Consider the following 17,393-nt stretch of genomic DNA (forward strand, 5'->3'; position numbering starts at 1 on the left):
ATCATGCCTGGCTAATTTTTTAATTTTTGTTGTAAAAATGGGGTCTTTTTATGTTACTCAGGCTGGTCTCGAACCCCTGGCCTCAAGCAATCCTCCCACCCGGCCTCCCAAAGTGCTGGGATTACAGCCACTCATGGCTGAGTATTTTTTATCTGTGGTTGGTTAAATCCACAGATGCGCAACCAGCGGATATGGTTCTGTATTTATAGTATATAATTGTGTGCTTATGAATAATAATTCCCACAGCACTCTTAACTAGAAGTAAGGTGATTACAGTGTGTTATGGGAAGAAAAAGGAAGGGCCTCTAATAGGTTTTGAATTTTCCCTCAAACCCTCACTGCTAAAGATAGAAAAATTAAGAAAGTGTGTTAGAAAGTCAGCCATAGATTGAGATTCTTTGTTGGGAGAGGAGCATTTGAGCTGGATCTTGAAAGATAGATATGGTGAATGCAGGGTATGTGGAAGACACCAAAGATCAGTTCCTTGTCTCACTAGAAGAGAGAATAAATCATCTGCACATCTCAGGCTTTGAAGGAGGTTCTATATGCAAGAACCACTGATGTGAACAGAAGCGCACGAGAAATTGTTCAGCTCAATGCCCTCATTTTACAAGTAGAACCTTTATCTCTCAGTCCAGAGTACCTCCTATTAGAACATTCTGTCTCCAGATCTTGCAAGCTTGTCACAAAGTGGCACCGAGTACGTTTTTTTTTTTTTTTTTTTTTTTTTACAAGATCAACACTAAAATGTTCCCAGTGTGCCACAGCAGTTGGCTCTTTGTCTTTGTGGCACTGAGAGACTATGAGATTTCTCTTCTCTGACTTCAGTTTATGTTTAAAGAGTTTCACAGTTGGTTTTGAGGCACAATGTCAAGAACCACTGAGACAGACAACAGAATGGGGGACTAGGATGGAGAAAGTTGAGTGCATGGCATGCTCAGGCCTCATTATGTGGAAGACACAAGTGTATCTACCTTTACATACTGTTCCTAGTTATCTCATCCACGCCATGGTGTCTTGCTCCAGAGTTATATGCTCCTATAACCAGCTGCCTGATTGTACACTTCAACTGAATGAATTCAGAAGCCAAATTCATGATGTTTAATACCATGTTTGTGATCTTCCTGCAAACTCTTTCTCCTTCTGAATTTCATATTTTTTCTTTCAGGGAATGGTACCTCCAACCAAAATAGAAAGTTGGCAGTCTTTCTAGATTCTAACATCTTTCTCATCCATCATATCCTGGTCCTGTCCATTCTACCTTCTAGCACTCTCTATAACCTGGCATGTTATCTTCATTTCCACTGATACCACCTTAGTCTAGCCTCATCAATTTCTTCACAGGGCACTGTAGCAGCCTTTTAAGTGGCTTTCTCTACTTTAGTCTTACAACCAGCAATCCATTCTCTATGCTGCTTCATCAAGTACGTCTTCTAAGATGCCAATCAGATGATGTTACTGCCCTGCTTCAAAACTTTAATGACCACTCGATTGTCGTCAGGATAAAGTCCAAACTCCAGAGCATGTTGTATGTGGCCTGGCTTCTGGCCATGCTCTCCAACCTCCTTTTTCAGTGTTTCCCTGTTTGTCTCCAGAGTGTTTGCCAGGCTGAACTACTTAGAGTTCTCAGAATAAGCTGTTCTCTCTTGGTCTTTGTTTGTCAGGAATGTTCTTCTCTTCTGCTCCAAGTCCCCTCTATTCTTTCTCTGAATCACTTATACTTATCTGTCAGGGCTCAGCTTAGTTGTGATTTCCTCCAGGAAGCCCCCATTTATGCCCCAGGTCTGAGTTAGATGCTTTTCCAATGGCTCTTGGGATGATCTGCAACAGAGATTCTCAGAGTGTGGTCCAGTCATCCCTAGAGTTTCTCAGGACCCTTTGAGAAGGCCCACAAGGTCAAAGCTATTTTCATATTAATATGAAAATGTTATTTGTCATTTTTACTCTCATTCAGTGTGTAGTGGAGTTGGCCAGAGGCTACAAGACATGTGATATTGTGATAGATTAGATGCAGAAGTAGAAATAGAAATCCAACTGTCTTCTATTAAGCTAGACATTCACAGGATTTGCATATGGCTAAAAGAATGCCACTCTTTTCACTATTTTTGAAAACATAGTTATTTTTATAAGAATGTATTTACGTTACTATGCAATAGATTATTGTTGTTATTTAAAATTAATTAATACATTTTTTTTCCTAAAATAAACATTGATGGGGATAACCGAAAGAAACAAAAAGCTCTTTTGGGCTCTCAGTAATTCTTAATAGTCTAAAGGAGTCCTGAGAATAAAAGTTTCAGAACCACTGATCTACATTATTATATATATTACATTTATATATACTATGCTCTGGATTCTTTAAAAGAAGAATCTGGGTCATTTGTATGTGAGTCCCAGGCCTCAGTACAATATATGATACATAGTAAACTCAATAAATAATTTTTGAATAAAGGACCTAATACGTATGCATGTATACGCACACACACGGAGTTTGAACAAAAAAGGCAATTTAATCCTTACTTCATCTGGCCTAATGCTACCCAATCTAAATAGTATACACACACAATCAGCTAAACCAATAGTATTCTGAAATTTTACATTATTCTTAAAAACTCCAGTTCTATCTTTTTTTTTTTTTTTTTTTGACCTCAGAAATCTGTGCAAAGGATGTCTATGAAAACTCTAAAATGAATAATTAGAGCTCTATACTTGAGCACACACACCTAGGTTCTCCTGGCTCAGTTACATACTGGTGTGTGTTGTCAGTCAAGTACTTAACCTTTCTGAGTCTCAGTTTCCTCATCTATAAAGTGGAGGAGGCTTTGAACTAGATGGATTCTAAGGACCATTTGAAGACTGGGTCTGTGCTTCTAGTCTCTATGGTAACTCTTCTCCATTCTCCTTTAATCCTTTCCAAGCAGATGTATTTAGATAATATTATTTTCTGTCTTCTTGGCTTTAATGATGATGTAATGGCTGAGTTGTTGTTACCCTTTACTGACTTGCTGCCCTGAAGTTCTCTGGGAGAAAGTTGGCTATAGCATTTTCTTGCTCATTCAGTGTCATAAACTCTCCGCATGGAATTCCAATTTTTTTCTAAAGGTAATAACTCTGTTATTACTAAAGAACCATTTGTTCCCTGGAAAATTTTAGAATATTTAGATAAATAGCTCAACAATTACTTGTAATCTTTTGAACAACTTTAATATTCCACAAACACTCCCATCTTTCTAGTTATGTGCATTCCTCTTCGAGATATTTGATTTGCAAGGATGTCTTACTAATCAGGAAAGTATTTAGAGCTGATCTAAACATAGGATTATAATATTTTCAGCTCTGCACTTCAGTGTCAAGGAGCCAACCCTTTTCTTTCAAACTTTTTGGACATGTCCAGAAATGTTGTTTATTAAAAGTGGTTGTTTAGCCCCAAAAAGGTTAGGGATACTTTGAGCTGGAGAGAAGGAATGAACATGGAGAGAAAGAGAGAGAGGGGGGAGGGGAAAAGAGAAAAGAGGAGGGTGAGAACAAGGGAGGGGAGGGCTAGGAGAAGGAGGGAGAGAAGAAAAAGGAAAAAGAGGAACAATAGTCAAGAAAGAAGGGAAAAAGTGCTGAAAAGTGAGTGCATAGTATGGGAAGAATGATCTAAAACAGGGCTGTGATAAGAATGGTTGAGTTATGTGGTGAGGGCTGGAATTCTCACAGAGGCTTAGGAAATAAGAATGGACAACAGAGAATGTTACTGTCTTTTGTTTTCTCTCTGTGTACCTTGTGGGAGGAAGTCTGGTTGGAGAGAAAATATGGCATAGTAGTCCAGAGCTTGGACTCTGGAACAAAACTATTTAATAAGCATTTAATGGCTTTATGACCTTGAATAAATTACTTAACTCCTCTATGCCCTAGCCTCTTCATCTGCACAATGGAGAAATTTGTGACTATTCAATAACCTCATAAGTTATTAGAAGAATAGCTGGTAGATAGCACCCAAATGTTAGGTATCGTCATTTATAGTACTGGATATGAAAGCCTACAATTAAACCATTAAACTATCATAATCCTCAATTCTAAGGTGTGAGCATCTCAAGTCCTCATTTGGGACTTAGAATCAAACAAAGATAATCTGCTCTGCTCATCCAGTGCCTCTGGAGTATGAGGGGTGCTTAAGGCAAGGCCTCACCCAGAGGAAGTCAGGGAAGTTTTGGCGCAGGCAGACTATTTGGGAGGATCCCCAGCTTCACTTCTGACTTACTCACACCTATATTTAAGCTTAGGTGGGCTTCATATTCCTCCTTATAAAATGGAGAGTGTGGGAATCTTATATCATAGAATTGTTATAAGGATTAAATAAGAATCTGGCACATAGTGCTCAATTAATATCAAACTATTATTTGTTCCAGTTTATTCCCATTTTTTATTCACTACTATTTTTATTAGACATTGAAGGCATGCATTCTGATCTTTTTTTTTCCCTTACAATTATTGATAATTTCTTTTTATAAACCCATAGGGAGCAACTGAACTCAAAACCTCTAGATTTGTTGGAGGAAACCCTTTTCCATCATGAGGGTCAAGAATCTTTCTGGGTTCTTCTTTTCCCAGTTGCAACCACTGTTAATAGTGTTTGAAGAAATAGTGGATTCAGCTCAATTTATCCCTTCTACGTGATACTGAGTTCAGAATAGAACTTCCCACCGGTAAATTTTAGATAATACCATTCCATGCCTTTTTTGATCTCTCTTCCCTACTGACAGTTTTACCTTTATTCTCGGACTGTTTTATTAGGAATATTTTTATATTCTAAAGCCATCCCATTCAACCTTTAGAAAAGAAGCTAAATATTTCATAAGACATTTCAGTACTTGAGGGTTTTTTTTTGTGGCATCAGAGTTAACACTGCCTGAAGCCATTTCATTTTCTCCTCAATCTTTGTTCTGAAAGTACACATCATCTCTTCTCTTCTGTCAATTACTTATATTGTGTTGGATTTTGTAGGTAGGAATGTTGGTAAATGAGTGAGATGCTAGAGTCCCAAGCACCACTTTTAACTCTCTAGTATTTTATCTTGAGCCTCTGGCTCTTGGTGGCACATTAAGTGCAAAGATAGGTGGTTGGGAAAGGTAAGTTGAATTTGAGTGCTATTGTACAAAAATCTAAATTAGACATTTTATATGGAAACTGTGTAAGAATTATGTGCAAAAATGGAAGATTAAATATATACATTGGTAAATACACATGTAAAATCTCAATGTAAAATTTTGCTTCTAAATGGAATTCTAATTTTACTAGTCGTTAGATCCTAAATAAAGCTTTACTATGGGTAAGAGGATTGTGATGTCTTTTAGCTTTTATTCTTTGGTGGCCCCATTGCTAATGTACAGACAGGCTCCAAAGAATGTGACCTGTTTTGAAAAGTTAAACTAGATTATTGTTAAACTTGTGGTGATTAATATAGAAATATGATCCCCTCCAGATCCACTGGTGAAATAGGGGTGGGGAAATTCTGGCTAACCTGCAGGTTCAGATGCTGCCCCCTCCACACTACCTAATGGGTGATGTGAGACAGAAGGCATGCCCAGAGAAGCTGCTGCCACCCCTTTTATTGTGACTGTGTGAGCACTTTTCTTATCCATCTCCGCTGTAGCACCTAGCACAGTGCTGTAGACTTAGTTAATAATCAGAAAATTTTGAGTGAATGAGATAAAAGATCAGATTGGAACTTACTGATTAGGAATTGTTTTTGAAACTATTTATCAAACTCTTGTTTTACATCAGGCTTTAAAATATGTTTTCTCTTGTAGTCTTCACGTAACCCCAAGAGGAATATTATCCACACTTGTTCAGGATGAGCATTGTTCGGTTTTTTTCTTTTCCTCTTTTAGTATACCCTCCACTGCCCCCACAATTAATCCTCATTTAAATGTTGTTTTTTTCTTTATCTCTAATTTCTGCCAGGGACATAGACAAGCTGTTAAATCAGCTGGCCTTTCATGATTTCATGTGGTGCCAGTGAGGCTTTCTGGATTCAGGTACTGAGTTCACCACCTTCTAGCCATAGGGGGTTGGACAGGTCTGCTTACCTCTTGGGCCTCTGTCTTCTCATCTGCAAAATGCTGGTGACAGTAGTACCTACCTCACAAGGGCTGTTATGAGGCTTATATCATCTATGGTATATAAAATACTTAAAACAGGTCCTGGCACATAGTGAGTGCTGTCTGAGGGTTATTTATTGTTTCAGTTAGAATTGTCCAGATGAAAGCATTCACTGAGTCCTTTAACCATAGAATACTAAGAAAGAGGTGAATACTATTTAACAGTTTAAAAGATTTAACAGCAGAGGCTGATCTATTTTTTAAAAAATAAATATAGTGAAAATAGTTCACTTTTTCGATGGTCTTCAGCACGTCCCTGTGAGAAGGCAGCTACGTTGATTTAGACAGGATCAGATATCACAGCTGATTTCTGTGTCCTCTAAGAAATGTTAATCTTTCTAAGGGTGGATACACTCATGTTCACACAGACATCCAAACAAACTCCAAAAGGAAATTAGCAGATCAGGGGAGTGGCTAACCTGCCTTCTGAGAACCAAGGGCCATCTCCTCTGTGATTAAACTGAGTCAAGCTCATCTGTAATTGAGGCACTGGTAGAATGGGCTCGCTCAAGCATATAACTCCCTTAAATTTTTCATTTAAATTTTCTGAAAGTTAGAAATGAACTTTATGGTGATCTTTGCTTACTGAAAAAAAAAAAGTGTGTGTGTTTTGTTAAGCATTTAGCCTCATCACAAATCCCTTTTCATAAAAATAACAGAAAATAGTGAGTGTGAAGGGGGAAGGACTTAGAGCTTAGGGAATTTTATCTCAGTGCCAAGACTGTAGGACTGGGAAGAAATGCTGCTTCTCTTTCCTTGGATCTGATAATGTGTTCTAGGAGTGCTGTTTTTAGAGGGCAGTGTGGTGCTGTGAGGAAAATAGATTTTGGAGGGAGATCTGGGTTTAAATCCCAAGTCACTCATCTTCAACCTTCAGTTTCCCTATCTATAAAATGACCATAATGAGCACCACTTCTCAGAGTGGTGGTGACAACACAGTGTCTACTTCCTGTTGTATATATCCCCTTTCCCTTTATAGAGAAATAGTTGTCAATTTCGTTTTGGTCTAAAATCACATAATCCGATAAAAAAAAATCACCCTAGACTTTCTACTCCATGAGGCAGGGACTATATCTTGTTTTCCACTGTGTCACTGTTCTCTGGACCAATATCTGGCACAGGGAAGGCCCTCCTTTTTATTCTAGTTGCGTATGACAGCCAAAGGGCAAGCGTACTCACCCAAATAGTTGATATTTAACCAAATGAGGTTTGGTGTAGGAGAAAAAGAGGTAGGAAAAGAAAAGAAATAATGAATATTCTTAACTTGTCGTGAAAGTGTGACTATTTGCAAAATTTGACTGTAAATATTCCCTATGAAAATAATCTCTAAATATATTTTAGCCAGCTGAGGGCTCTAGCAAATTATTTTTCACAAACTGATAAGTGTACATTTGCATGTACTTTCACTGTGCTTATTAGTTTTTAAAGAGATTGATGCTTTAGAAAATTTAAAAACAAGGTTTTTTTAAAAGCACCTCATGAAGGAACTTTCAAAATGTAAATTATTTGACAGTGGGAGGTATGCTACCAACTAGTGGTAGCAGTGACAACTGCTGTTCCATTTTCTCCCCAAGTTTGATGACCGACATTTCTTCTGGGGTTTGAATCCTGACTTGACTCCAGTCAAGGGTTTATAGACTCTCTGAGCCTCTATCAAATATGAGTGTGGCAAGGGATCCACTCAGAAGGAAACAATTAAGCCTTGAGAGGGGGCAGGGAAGATTGGGGCTTGTGGACTGGGTCACTTTCCATGGGCCCCCTGGACAGCTTGGCAGAGAGGCAGAAAAAAGTAATGGAAAAAGGGCAGAAAAGGTACAATAAGAACAGTGGTGGTAGAAAATGATAGGAATGAGACTTAACAGATACAGTGGCAGGAGTTTGAACAATGAAGCATAAAAATGTGGCCTTTCAAAGATTTGTAATTCGGCCTGTGGCAGTGAGTTGAATGTGCATAAAATGTGCTTTTTTATAGTGCAGTGGAGGCATTGGATTACATCAAAAAGAAAATCTGATTTTTATAGTCATCTCTGACTTTCCAGGTAAATGTGAACTCAGGATATCAGAAAAACATACACAGATAGGTCAATACTAAGAATAGGAACTAATTTGGATACAGACAAAATCCTGATACAGACAGAATACACTTCACAAGATCCAGGAGAATATCAACTCTTTATTTATTGTAAAACTGTTTTTTAATGATTAAAACTACTCAAATTCAATAGTTAGACATGCTTTATAGTCTGCTGAAATTTTTGCCACAGTGATATTTATCTTTGTATTCTCAATAATATCTAGCAGTGTACTTTGCACATAGTAGGCACTTAGTAAATATTTGTTCAATGAATGAATGAATGATCAATATTTGTTGTACTAGGATTTGACCCGCATTTCAAAATAAATCTTTTTTTTTTTTTTTGGCATTTTTCTCCATTTCCCTCTGTTGTTACTTATTCCAGCCTCATTTTCCTTCATTCATACCACAGAGACTCCAGCAGAGCTTCTGAAAATGAGCATCAAATATTTGTTGTATGTCCAAATGTGAACACTCCTGCATGTCTACATGGTCTGTGTATTGAGTGACACTTTCTTGGTCTTTGTAAGGAGAACATCTCATGATATAGGGATAATACACAGTATACTGCCCACTATACACTTAACATTGATGATAGTACAGATAACAGGGCTGAGTGAGGTGGAGAAATAGCAGGTGACAATGGTATCATAAATTGGATGGACTCCACTTTCGCTTGCTTTCATGATTTCTGTTTATATTCTTGAGGCTACACATAGAAGGAGGAGGGGAGGTAGAAAGCTAAGATCTCCCTAAGAGGAAGGAGTGCTTAACTTTTATTACAGGTTAGGGACACTGGGATTTCTCAGGTTTCTGTTGTGATTGATGAGACGTTTTAGTGTTGGCAAGAAAAGAGTTAGGAAAATGTACAACAAATGAAAATTTGTGAGGATGGGATATAATTCAGAAGAAACCCAGAGAGAAACCTTGAAAGGAACCCTCTTTCCTCTATATTAGCCAGCTTCATTTTTCTGTCTGGCTGGGCTACACAGAGATATCACCCAGAAAGTTTCACCCAGGTCCCATGGGTTTTGCTTAATCTGCATCTCATGGATTTCAGCTAACTATGTAGTCATGGTTCTGTTAGGAAATCTGACACACATTGTTTAATACCCTTTGGCTAAGACTAACATTTTAGGAGGAGGTACCCATGCATTCACATACATACACATTATTTCATTTGTTTTTGAAGGGAGAGAAGATAATGAACAACCTATAACTGGTTATATTTCAAATAACATCTTTTACTATTTTTCTTCTTGGATTTGACCAATTGTTTCCTAAATAGTTTGTTTCCTGACTTAATTCCCAAACCAATTTTTATATACAGATATAATAACCCAACTCCAAATCCAATAGTAAATACTATTTAATACTATATGTACTATAAAATACTATTTTCATTTCATAGTTACCAACCACATAGACTCTGCTTTTCTGATCAGCATCTGTAGATGACAGACAATACTTCTGTAAGGCCATCAGGTCAACAAAGGGTCTCTTAGTTTTTCACCTAAATTATGAGAGTGTCAAGAATTAGGACTTGAGTTGTAATAGATTCTGCTGTTCTCACAAATTTACGATACACATCCGAAGGGCTCTATGGTAAACATCAAATCAGATATGAATTTTGACATAGTCTGAGTCCTAGATAGCTTATCAGAAATAGGGGTTTGAAGAATGATGTTTTGAACAGGTGGTAGGCTCTCCTGAGAAGATTGAGATTGAATACTTGTAACTTCTACGTTAAAAGAGTCAAATATCAGCAAGGAAATGAAAAGCAAAGCAACTCTCAGATTTATGGAAATACAGAAAAGGAGAAAGAGCAGACAAACTGATACCCTAAATATATGGAAAAGAGCAAAATGAATTATTTGACATGGATATCTAGCATTTAAAAAAATTGTAATATGAGAAAATTAGAAAAAAGTGTTGATTTTAGCGAATCATCAGGAAATGCATTTGGTAAGGGAATACATTGTGTGAAATTCATGATACCTTCTCCATTGGACACAATTCCACCTTACCTAGAAGGAGCCCTTCTGAATGATGACCAAAGGAAGCTCAGTGATACCATTAGCTTAGGGTTGCAGACTAGAACTTGAGGCACATTAAAGTACCTTATAGTTCCCAGCTCAGGCAATTGCAATTGCATAGGTCTCAGTTCCTAACTAAGATGTCTCTAAGATTATATTATTGACTTTACCAAAACTACCTGATTAGGTTAGATTTTCAAAAGAATATTAAATGAGGAAACTTGCATTTGTAATCTAGTTGTGATGTATATCCCTGGGTGTGATAGTCCTCTGAGACTTGGCACAGTAGGGATATTTTCTATAGGGAAAGCTTTTGGTAGCATTTATAAACATGGGAAAACATATGATACACCACTATGCAGGATGATAGACTGAACTCTACATAGGTTGACAACATACCAGAGCGTGGTGGGACAGTCTAATCTGACTCTGTGGGCCTTTGTGCCTACATTTCTGCTCTGTCCCCCATTTTAATAGACAGAAATGTATTTCTGAGTGTTATTTGTCTACATTTTTCTTTACCACCCTCCTCAATACCATTTTCTTCTAATCATTCTTTTGAGGCAAACCAATTGCTTGAATTAAAGGGTTACGAATCTCAAAATACTACTAGGAAAACATACCTTAATGACAAAACCTAGCTTCTGAGAAGCGTGATAAAATGAATTTTCACCTCTTTTCACTTAAGTCTTAGGACATCCTCAGTTAAAATCCTCATCAGAAATATTAAAATTAATCAAATGGCAAATCTGAAGAATGGGTTAAGTTTAATAAGGAAATAGGACCCCAACCCACCTCTGTAAGTACAAATGTGGAAGCCTGCTGTTGCTCCTTATAACCTCCAGGTGGTGCTGTTTACCTAGGCATGGAAAGCAGGAGCCCAGCCTCACTTCCTTTGCTTAGGTTTGTAGTTGGACTTTCATTTTTTTTTTTTCCAAGTATTTTCTGTTTGTGCAGATGTATTCTTTTAAATGGTCAATAAAATTTTATAGCCACTATTTGAAAAATTGCAAGATTATTGTGATTTGTGCTTCCTAGCCAAGAATATTTCTTTATGTGTGTACGTACCCAGAGTCGGGCGTTTACGTTTATTCATTGGTCCCACTCTTCTACACTTCCTTGCTTCTTAGCACCCAGGCTCAGCCACAGACATTTGGGCTGTGGATAGAACTCATCCAAGTTTCTTTACAAACTTATGTAATTTAAAAATATATTTCTAGTTCAGCTATGGCAACTGAACTCTGTAGGCTTCTGAGTAAAGAATGCTATCTTTACAGGAATGCTTTTATCCCCTGAAGCCAATGAGTGTTCCTAGCAGACCTGACCTGATTTGGGGGCAAGGATATGCTTGTCAGACACCATAAATGTTTTGATGTTTTGAGGTCACCTCAACAGTGACACCCCACAATCCAATCCAAATTCCTCAGAAAAGTGTTCCTAGGAGAAACCTGAGAGGGAGGGCATTGCCAGTTTCTTTCCTATTTTGGTAGATTTTACGGCCAGGAATAGTGGAAATTCCATCACAGCAAAGCTGGAATTAGGATGGGAGTGCAGTGGTATTAAACATCATGGGCGAAGTTTGGAATTTTTAGGATTGGCTTTTAAAAAAATGCCAACTAACATGCCTTTCTTGCCCTTTTTACCCTTTTCTTTCCTCTCACAAGGGATTTGTAAACAAGCTAGATGAATTCATTCAGTGGTTAAATGAAGCCATGGAAACTACTGAGAATTGGACTCCTCCTAAAGCAGAGATGGATGGCCTTAAACTGTACCTGGAGACGCACTTGGTAGGCAAGATTGTATTGCTTTTTCTGTCAGTAATCAAAGGATTTTAATGTGCTGCTTGTTTGTTTATGAAGAATATCAATTTATCAATCATTATATGCTAATGAAACCAAGTTTTAATGGTGTAACCTACCGAAGGTGAAAATTTACAGGCATTCAAATAATACTATGAAATCTAAATCTTCCATATTTTAAGCTACTTTTTCAAGGCTTTTTTTTTTTTGAAGAGTAAGTTTTTTTTGAGACAGTCTCTCTCTGTCACCCTGGCTAAACTCCTGGCCTCAAGCGATCCTCCTGCCTCAGCTTTCTGAGTAGCTGGGACTACAGGAGTGGGCAACCACACCAGGCTAATTTTTTGTATTTTGGGTAGAGACAGGATCGGTCTTGCTCTTGGTCAGGCTAGTCTCAACTCCTGAGCTCAAGCGATCCTCCCACCTTGGTCTCCCAGACTGCTAGGATTACAGGTGTGAGCCGCTGTGCCCGGCCAGGGTAAGAAATTATTTAAAAAATACCTTAGAAAATTTTACTAGATCCTTGCTCTCAAAAACAATGATTGAAGGTTTTCTTCTTCTCAAAATAAATAAATAAATAAATAAAAGAAAGAGATAATTTCGATGACCATTCTAAGCTTTCTAGAATTCTTGTAAAATTAATGAACCTCTCATTATCAAGAGGGTCTACTTTATCTATTCTACACTGGGTTATTTTAATAAAATATTTAAAATGATCATCTCCATCATTTTTGCTGCTATGTGGGTTTTTCAGCGTATAATTAATACAACTGTCATTACACTCGTCCCTGCGCATAGGGAAAACCATGGAGGGGAAGTGGAAAACACTTGGATGAATATGCTTCTGAATATGTTAAAAGCAAGAATTATAGACTGGGGGACATTTGATGAACCTCATGAGGTTTTTACTGAATGCTTCAAATAGCCGATATCAATTATGAAGGGGTGGAAACCAAGTAGTGGAGTGTGATAAAGCATGAAGAAAAAGCACGTTGTCATAGGAAATGAAAATTCAAGCTTTAAGGATCTCATCTTTATTCCTTTCACTGATAGCATAAAATTGACAAAGGCAATGAACACGAATCCTTGGGTACCCAACTGTGGGGTTGATTTTCTGCCCCTTTTACACACTCAGAATTTGGATTGAGTAAACATTGTGTGGGAATCCTACACGTATGTGAGTTCACAGGATTCCAGCAATGTTGTTTGTTGTTCTCTGTGATGTTAAATGAGAGAGAGAAGGGAGAGGAAGGGATAGGGAGAAAAGGGGGGCGAGAGAAAACGTTTCAGTGTTTTGTAGCATGTTTTATATGATTGTAAGAAAAACAACCCCCAAACGCTATTGCTGTATGCAAACAGCCTTGAGAATGATAAAGAATGACAAAACTGTGTGGTAGAGGATGAGTGTGTTTCTTCCCCTTTTGGAGACCTGGGTTGATGGTGTGTAAAAATGCCAGTGATCCTAACAACCTCTCTTGTACGTGGGTTTTTAAATACTGCCCTTAGTAATCAATTCCCTGTTGAGTAGAGTTTCAATTTTTTTTAAAAGAGGGCATTTCATAATAGCAAGATAAAGATATTCAGTGCTTTATAATGTAAATTGTATTAATTAGAATGTCAACTTTTCACTGGCATTGTTCTGACAGAAATTCTAATCTGTGTTTAAACAGGAGTGTATGAACTTTATTTCACATCAAGTGTGCTGTCTTAATTTCTCTTGATTTAATATTTTATGGAAAACACACATTTGGTTTTTGAGGTTCCAGAGGGCATGGGGGCATAAAGAGCGCTTTGACTCCAGATTATTTGTTGAAAGCCAGGCTAGGAGAATATGAACCAAGGTCTTTTTCTCTTTGGAAGTTGAATGGTATGGCTCCTTGCTAACCAATGAACACTCCGTTCTCAAATAAAATATACAGAGTTTCTTACTTGGCATCCTAATGTTGTCCTCTACCTCATTCTAGCCTAATGCTGCTCACTAGAACTTTTTGTGACGATGGAGTGTCCTATATTGCACTGTCCTATGCGGGGCACTAACCTCATGTATCTACTGTGCACTTGAAATGTGGCTGGTGTGACTGAGGAAATACATTTTTAATTTTAATGAACTTAAATTTAAATTGCCACATGTGGCTAGTGACTACTGTATTCTATCTAGCCTTATAAACTGCAAAGCCCTTTGTAGATGACCATAATGAATTGCAGTATCCATACCTGCCTCATAATAACATTCTCATTTAAAATGTGGAAATCATTACCCACTTTGCTGTAGATTGTCAGTGTAGACATCCATAGCAAAGGGTCTTTCCTGAGAAATTTAACTCTTAAAGAATAGCTTTGTTTGTGCTGAATGATCAACATTTTCTTGGATGAGTTTTCCCCATAATCATGTCTGATTATATTAGTTAGAATAGAGATAACATAACATAGGGACATCTTCTTTATTTCTGCTTTGCAAATAGTGAGGTACTATTATCTTCAGACCTGTTGACTGGATGTTAAGTTACAGTCTAAAGTTTTACTACTGAAATTATTAATAGTAATGTCTTACACTTTCTGAAGACCTAGTGTGTATGGATTGCCACTGAGTGATACTTAAGGATAATCAAGAGTCACTGTTACACTGCATGCTGTCGACTACTCTAGATTCCGCCAGCAGCTCATACATCTTTCAAACAAACTCTCAGTTTCTCTGTCTCTGTAAGTGTCTACATTGTCCTCCTTGGTCAATATTGTCATTTATATTTTTGATCGTATTTCTTTACTGTCACGCTGAGTTAATATTAAGTTATTTTTCTCAAAAGGAGGCAAAAAGTCCACCTTCCTATTAAAGAAGATATATGAGTAAGAGTTGAGATTTATATTTCTTAGTTCACCCTGTATAAATCATTCCTGCTCGTTAATGAGGGAGCAAGTGGTGTTTGCAAGATTATCCAGTACTAGAGATAGCTACATAAGTTTCTTTAAACATGTCTCTAGATTCCGTAATTTAACACTCAATCAACAAATGTGCAAACCCCTAGGGTCAGTCTCCCCTGGTTTAATAATGTTTTAGACTAGCTGGCACCCTCCAATATCTATTATAGAAAAAAACAAATGTAAAAGCAATTCTGAAAGTTGTACATTCATATTTTGATACTTGATTATTTTCCATGATGGTAGCCAAGGGTTTTTACCAACACAAATCAATTAAAGCTTTACAATACCTTTATAAGAGATACGAAGGAGTCTTATTTTAACTGTAAGAAATACTGTGAAATTGTGATGATACATCAATGATTTTCCATGATAATTAATCATCTGCTTGCAACCTAGCTGCTCCTTTCAAAAATACAATTCCTATCTTCCTAGAAAATGACATTTTCAGGAAAATGTCATTCTGGAAAGGTATTTTGCAAGTATTGAACATATTGAGCATTCCCTCTTCTTTGAAAACCACTTTTAAAATAGTGCTGTATAGATATGTTCTTGGACAGACTCCCTTCCCTCACCTTTGTCATCTTCCTACCACTTTTATTTAAAAACCAGGTTTATTGAGGTATAATTGACATATAATAAATTGCATACTTTAAAGTACAGTAGTCCTCACTTATTCTTGGGAAATATGTTCCAGTACCTTCAGCAGATGCCTAAAACCACAGATAATACAGAACCCCATATACGCTATGCTATGTTTTTTCAATCTGATAACCAAGGTAACTACTAAGTGACTAACAGGTGGGTAGTGTATACATTATACATATGCTGGACAGAGGGAGGATTCACCTCCCAGGTAGGACTGTGATGCTGTGAGATTTTATCAGGCTACTCAGAATGGCATGCAATTTAAAACTTATGAATTGTTTATTTCTGGAATTTTCTGTTTAATATTTTTGGACTGTGGTTGATGACAGGTAACTGAAACTACAGAAATTGAAACCACGGATAAGGGGGATTACTGTATACAATTTTACAAGTTTTGACAACCTGACACACACATATATATATCCATGAAACCATCACCACAATCAAGATAGTGAACATATCCATCACCCCCAAAAGCTTCTTCAGGACACTTTGTAATTATTCTGTTCTGCCCCTCCCTGGCCTGTTCTCCATCCCTAAGCAATCACTGATCTGCTTTATGTCACTATTAGATTAGTTTGCACTTTCTAGAATTTTGTATAAATGGAATCAAACAATATGCACTTTTTTTGGTCCGGTTTCTTTTATTCAGCATACTTACTTTGAGATATGTTGTTACATGTATCAGTTGTTTATTCCTTTTTATTGCTGAATAGTATTCCATTGTATGGATATGCTACAATTTGTTTATCTTTTCACCTGTTGATGGACATTTAAAACATTTCCCCACCACCTTTTTTATTAGTTAAATAAGCAGAAGTCACCAAAAACTACATTTGAGTAGAAGCATAATAAATAGAAGCATAGTAAGTAACTATCAAAAATAGTTCTTGGCTAACTATTTAGGTTTTTGTTTGTTTGTTTTTCCTTTAGGAGAACTTACCTGATCTTCAGAGTTAGAATGCTTAAGAGTAAAGCTACAGAGCAGGCCAGCAATTTCCCCCATAGAGATTTTATTTCATATCCATTTGCTCCTGAAATGATAACTCTGCTCTCCCAAGAGATTTTTATGCACGCCTAACTCATCAAATGCAGTCATTCACAGAAAAACAAACCAGCAGTTCTTTTATCTATAGCCAGTCAGGGTATCCAGTAGGAGAAAGTGAAGTCAAATCAACACCAGACAGCTGTGCAAGATTTAGGAAAAAGAGCCAACCACAAGGGCCTGGCTTAAACTTGGGAAATATATTTGCATAGGCAGTGCCTTATTATATTGGACAAACATTAACCAACCACATAGAAATAGCCCTGGAGAAACAATGTTCTCAATTCAATTTGATAAATGAGAAACGTGGGGGAAAATGGTGACTATGAACTTAAGTTCATCTATATCAAGCACCTGTGAGTGCCAGGCAGTTATTTGGGTGCTGGAAATATGTGATGGATGAGCTTGGTTTCTTTCTTTCAGGGATTTTCAATCTAAAGAAAGAACCATAGATTATATGTAGTCATCTATAGACCCATAAATGACTAATATAATATAATTTTGATCAATAAACTTCTTGTAGGTTAAGCACAGTGTTCTTAGGAGTACAGAGAAAAATTTTATTGATTCTTTCTAGGGGTAGGGAAGATTCCAAGAGGAAATTTGATGTAGACCTAAAAGGCCATATATAATTTTGTTGGATAGAAAAAGGAAAAGAGGAGATTGGAGGAAATTTTATAGACACGGTAAGGGATATAGTGAACCATTTGGTGTGGCTGAGACTAGGTTGGA

General features: G+C 37.1%; 1 protein-coding gene across 1 annotated transcript in view; it reads left to right on the plus strand.

The window, feature by feature from the left end:
* AKAP6 (A-kinase anchoring protein 6) overlaps positions 1 to 17,393 on the plus strand; it is a 354,014-nt gene that overhangs the window by 100,948 nt on the left and 235,673 nt on the right. Inside the window, exon 4 of the mRNA XM_069464086.1 lies at positions 11,921 to 12,043. Within this exon, the coding sequence (XP_069320187.1) occupies positions 11,921 to 12,043 (123 nt within the window). The remainder of the gene's footprint in view (positions 1 to 11,920; positions 12,044 to 17,393) is intronic.

The sequence above is a fragment of the Eulemur rufifrons genome, chromosome 2 (assembly GCF_041146395.1).
Source record: "Eulemur rufifrons isolate Redbay chromosome 2, OSU_ERuf_1, whole genome shotgun sequence".
NCBI classification, from domain to species: Eukaryota; Metazoa; Chordata; class Mammalia; order Primates; family Lemuridae; genus Eulemur; species Eulemur rufifrons.